The sequence below is a fragment of the Sinocyclocheilus anshuiensis genome, unplaced genomic scaffold (assembly GCF_001515605.1).
Source record: "Sinocyclocheilus anshuiensis isolate Anshui unplaced genomic scaffold, SAMN03320099.WGS_v1.1 scaffold11657, whole genome shotgun sequence".
Classification (NCBI taxonomy): Eukaryota; Metazoa; Chordata; class Actinopteri; order Cypriniformes; family Cyprinidae; genus Sinocyclocheilus; species Sinocyclocheilus anshuiensis.
Window position 1 is genome coordinate 1 of NW_015540614.1, and position 5,623 is coordinate 5,623.

A 5,623-nucleotide genomic window follows, 5' to 3' on the forward strand; every position below is an offset into this window, starting at 1 on the left:
AGATATTTTACTCATAAGAATTTCTAGGGGTGCCAATAATTATGTCCAAAGTGTATTTGAGAAAAGCATTTATTTCATAATGATATTTCCCCCCCATTTTAAATTCTTATTCTCCAATGAAAGATTAGATTTTTTTGATTTTCTTAAATAAAAGATCAAAAGGATTAACAATGCAGATTAATTTTCACAGCCTTCTTTGATCATATTTACCAAGGGTGCCAATATTTTTGGCCATGACTGTAGATGAAAGTGGTCTGGTACCTGTGCACATCCAGTTGGTAGTTGACTATCTCAGCAATGGTTTGAGCATCAGCTGCTGATCCAGACAGAGCACAATAGATATTGTCATGGAGGTGAGAGCTTGTTCATCACACGATTCACCACAGATGCCCTGGAAAACATATGATTAAAGTAGGCAATTTATGTTTAATTATTCTCCCATCCTGATACTGGAAAGAAACATCAATCTATAGACCCAGAGACATATTTAGAGACTAGTAGCAGGTAAGATGTCAAGTTCAGTGAAGTCTCACCCTGCAGAAACTCTCGAGTCGGAACCAAGCACTACTCCACCATCGAACTCTATGGCTATAATTGTCGTCTAAAGACAGGGTAAAAGGGAAAACTGCGTTTAAATATTCCATTATCTGAAAAAATTACAATAGGAAAGAAATGTTACTGTGTTTGACCGATTCATTGAGATCAGACTTACTCCCATTTTGAATCCTTTGGACCCGCCATAAGTCGCAATTACTCCCTTGCATCGTGTCGGACTGTGAACGCTCCTGTACAGCTGTATCAGCAATTACAGGGTATTTGGTTAAGCGGGTTAATTATTTAAAAACTGATAGAAATGTGTCGAGCAAAAGACAACTCACCAGCCTACTTTCACTTTCGTGTGCAAACGCGTCACGACGCTGAGCTGCGCTCCTGTGCGCACAGAAGCGTCCTCATTTTACAACACCTGCTTAACCATTTTTTGGTATAACATATCAAAGTAGTGATTTTTCATTTAAATTCGTTGTTTTCATTCTGTCATTTCCTTATTTTGCACATAGACTCTTAAATATGCGATATTTAAGTACTTAATTGAAACTGATATCCATGTTTTCTATATTGTCTTATATCAAATGAAGTCAAAGTTTGAGGCACAAAGAACAAAAAACAAATGAATAAATAGATAAAAAATATCAGATGTTGAAGCAAAAAGTGTTGAAACACTCCCCAGTCTCCTCTACTCTCCTCTAATCCTATGCTGAATTTCTTTTCTTCTTCTTTTTTTTTTTATACTTTATTTTAAGGATTTTTCAAAGTTAAGAACAAGCAAACAACACCGTCTCGGACTACACACACAAATAGAAAAAAAAGGGAAATCAAGTCAAATAATAACAATAATAATAATGTTAAAATAAAATAATAATAATGAATAAACAATAAATTAAATTTAAAAAATGTATAATGATAATATGGATGAATATTTGGTCCAGTATACAAAAGTACTAGTAACAAGCTGCAAAACAATCAGTCAAGGTGCCCAGAAGGGATGTACAGCCTCAGAGGAGTCTCTAGGAACCAGTTGAGCGGCTAACTCGTCCAAACATCCAAGAAATAAACCCCAAACAGCGGAAAACTTTTCAATGGAATTAGTCCTCAAGAATCTGAGTCTTTACATTTGTATAACAGAGATTATGCCCGTAATCCACATCTGAAAGAAAGGGGGTGATGGGGATTTCCAGTTCTTAAGCACAAGTCTCTAGCCACAGTCATGCAGCATTAGAGACTGTTGTAATGTTCCTGGAAGGCAAAAGGTGCGCTGGGAAAAACCAAAGATAGCAAGTTCTGCATCCGCTGGAAGAGGCCTATTGTAAGCTTTGGAGAACCAGTCAAATATGTTTGACCAAAATCCAGACAATAAAAGGCAAAACCAGAAAGCATGAGAAGTTGTATCTTCTGCCACCTTACACTTGTCACACTTTGGTGAAACAGAAGGGAAAATTTTATGCAGCTTGGTTTTAGTGTAATGCAAGCGGCGAACAACCTTGAATTGGATCAGTTGGTGTCTGCTGTTGACAGTCACAGCCAAACACTTATCCCACGTATCTTCAGAGAGCTCAACTCCCAGGTCTTCTGTATGCTTAATTTCTGAGTAAAAATGTGAGTTTTCAAATTTTTTTTATAAAGCATATATTTCCTATTTCATAGTGTACTGGGTTAATTAACTGTGAGAATAACAGAACACATACGCAAGAACATTATGTTGAGCTATTGATTTTATTGATTTTTAAATTTTTTTGATGGGCTACTCAAAGACTGTGTTTTTGGCCATTTTTAATGATTTTGTTTACAGTACAAAATTCATGAGAATACACACAAGTGAAAGCAACAACAGGTAAAATGTTGGCACTTAAGCCAAGCTCTGTAGAACAGGCAGTTTGTTGCCCGGAATCAGCTGCCTCTCTGCACCCTTCTCTGTGACAATGGCAAGATGCACGACGCCACCACTCACATTGTCGCTGTCCATGGCTAATGAAAGAGCTGGGGAAAAATAATGAATAACGTGTGAATAATTCGGTGATTCTGAGACAAACAGCACAGTGTAAAAGAAAGTAGAGTAAGAGGGACAGATTGATGGAAAGGGAGTGAGTGCAGCTGTCAAAGCATATAAAATTAACTGCAATTATCCGTTAGTTGTAAAAGTGAGACACTCTTCTCTGGTCATTCCAGGCTTGAATTTGGCATCTGCATAGCCATAGATAAAGGTGCTACCAGACCCACCAATAGTAAACGCCTGCTCTAGAATCATGCCTCCAAGAGACACCTGGAACACCTTTGAAAAAAGGAAGACAAGTCTTATTATGTTTTAGAATTGAATTGAAAAACATTCCATAGATATATGAAACTTAAAAAATGACATTACACACCTGAGGGCCATTTTTGCGATCCCAACCAGCCACAATAAACCCGGCACTGAGTTCATCTCGATGGGTATAGCAGAAGCTCCTCATGATGGCTGCAGCAGATTTGACCAAAGGGGGCTCCTCCATTTGCATGCTAAAACAAATGTATAAGCAGCGTTAAATATAAAGTCACTAGTCTATACAGAAGAGATAGGTTGCTATGTCATACGGGAATGTTTATGCTCTTTTATCCATCCATCCTCGCTCTATAATAATTATGCAGCTGCAAAAGACAAGCTGAAGGTAAATTGACATATGCTGACCTGTGAAAACTGAGCTGATGGATGACAGCATTTGTGACGCCTGAGCATCAGCCAGTGATCCAGCCATACAGCAGAATATCTTGTCATGAACCTGGATAACTTTGTTGATCACCCTTGATGATACATATTCTCTGAAAAAACAGAAATATCCACAGTATTAGATAAGTGGTTCGTGCACAACTGCAAAGAAAGAAGAAAGAACACTTACTCTCCCATAGAGGCTCGTGAATCAGATCCAATCACCACTCCTCCGTCATATCTCACTGCTATGATGGTTGTCTAAAATGTATTTCATTAAGATATAAACACGTTATTAGGTGTCGATGTGAGGGGGTCAGACATGATTGTGCATATTATGCTTTCGCTTAATTTTTTTAAAACTCAAAAAATGTGGAGAGAATATGTTATAGGCTACACGAGATTTGACAGTTATGCTTTAATACAATACTGAGTATTATGCATTAATACATAATACAAGGCTGATCAAAGCAACACTTATTAAAACTCGTCTTTAGATTTCAAATCAATTGTCTTACCTCTGTACTGACTTTCGAGGACCGCCATTCGCCATTTACACTCATTTCATTCATTTTTGTTTCTTTGAGGCTTTTTACCGTCGACGTTGCACCCTCGGAGACATCCGCTGGTTGATTACGGTTTTGGGGAGCCGTGCCGAACTTCCTTGTAGCGCGTGCGCCTCCATTCGGTTTGACATCACATCATTCGGGATATTCAGTTGCGCCGCGAAAGGTGAACATGCCTTCTCCCTATGTGCTCGAGCTCGGTAGTGGTGGCTTCAGTTTTGAAAACTGTATCAGGTAGGTGTTACAGACTATGAATCGTAATCTCAGGCTTTAAACATTAGTGATAACTGATAATATGGATAATCTCTTTTGTTCAAGTTTTGTAAAATAAAGCTAAATGAAAGTGAAAGGAAATCTCGCAGAAAGTCGTGTTTAAATGGTGAAGTCTGTTTTGAACGAATTTAACAAGTGAATTCAGAAATGAAGAGATGACTTGTAAATGTGCGTGCCTTTACATTAAAAGAACCAAATAGTCGTGCTGAATTGTGAAACTGCAGAAGGTAATAATCCCGCATCTCTTGTCAACAGAAACTCAAGGCTTCAGGCTTCAGGGGAGAAAAGCACGTTAAAGTTAAAGGTTAAAAAAACTGGGACAACAATTGCTGGAGTCATTTTTAAGGTACAACAGCTTGCATAATGATACAATAATTTGCCACAGTTACATGTAATCAGTGTTTTTTTCTGTGTCTGTACTTCTTTTCTGCTCAGGATGGTGTGGTTCTTGGTGCGGATACTAGGGCAACATCTGGAGAGGTTGTGGCAGATAAAAACTGCAGCAAAATTCACTACATAACCCCGAATATTTAGTAAGCACCTCTTGCAGACAGATGTATCTAACATTGCAAACACTTTTCAGATGAACATTAAAATAATGCAATGTTACTCCTGCAGTTGTTGTGGTGCTGGTACTGCTGCTGATACAGAGAAAACGACAGATATGCTACGCTTCAATCTTGCGCTCCAGATCCTCTCCATGGGCCGCAACCCGCGCCTCATTATGGCCAGTCGCATTTTGCAGGATTTTCTTTTCAGGTAGAATGATTGATTGTGGCGGAGAAGTGGACAAATGTTTGCCTAAGGTTTTCTCAGAGTATAGTTGTTTCACTATATTAACATTATGGGCCCATTTCACCAAAAAATCATTTATGTACATTAATAACACTATACTTTGTGTTATATTACCTTTGTTTTAAATCACAGAAAACTAGTTAATGCTGCTGCGTGAGGGTGTCTGATCCAACAGCTGATCAAAAATGTTGACATCTTCCTCTCTTTTGACCCCCATTATCAATCTCTTGACATTTTTACTCTCATGGAGAGCCATAGAAACGCTATTGTTTTTCTTTTGCTATATTTGTTGTAGTTTCTGCTAACAACTATGGAAGTGTACCCAAATATGATGACTTCTACTAATAAACCAGCTATGAAGAAATTGTAATGAAGTCATCAAAGATAAACAAGGCCTTCCATATGAGAGGGCGTTCTTTATATGATCTGAACAAACAGTGGTGTAATGGGCCCTTTTCACATGAGTTCTCAGAGGTGGAAGTCATCAGAGTTGGGTAAACCTCTATAGTGGTGAATGGAAACTACAACACATACAATTTTTGCATCCACATTTGCTGCAAAAACAAAATAATAGATAGCATTTGACTTTCCAATAGACAAAAAAAATATTGAAAGAATGATAACAAGGTTCAGAAGACAGAAAGATGTCAAATTTGCCATCATTCTATCAGCCTGTTAGAAACACCCTCACAACAGTGTTACCTAGTTTTCTTAAAGGGGTCATATGATGCGATTTCAATTGTTCCTTTCT

The 5,623-nt window shown here is 38.0% G+C and overlaps 1 protein-coding gene and 1 pseudogene across 1 annotated transcript; one reads left to right on the top strand and one right to left on the bottom strand.

Annotated features, from left to right (window-relative positions):
• Nucleotides 1-2,324: 2,324 nt before the first annotated feature.
• LOC107687347 (proteasome subunit beta type-6-A like protein-like) lies at nt 2,325-3,935 on the bottom strand (annotated as a pseudogene).
• A 33-nt stretch (nt 3,936-3,968) lies between these two features.
• On the top strand, nt 3,969-4,840 carry LOC107687348 (proteasome subunit beta type-7-like). The gene is made up of 4 exons (XM_016484627.1): nt 3,969-4,038; nt 4,333-4,423; nt 4,513-4,610; nt 4,696-4,840. The coding sequence occupies exons 1-4, from the start codon at nt 3,977-3,979 to the stop codon at nt 4,838-4,840; spliced, it is 396 nt and encodes a 131-aa protein (XP_016340113.1). The 5' UTR covers nt 3,969-3,976.
• Nucleotides 4,841-5,623: the final 783 nt, after the last annotated feature.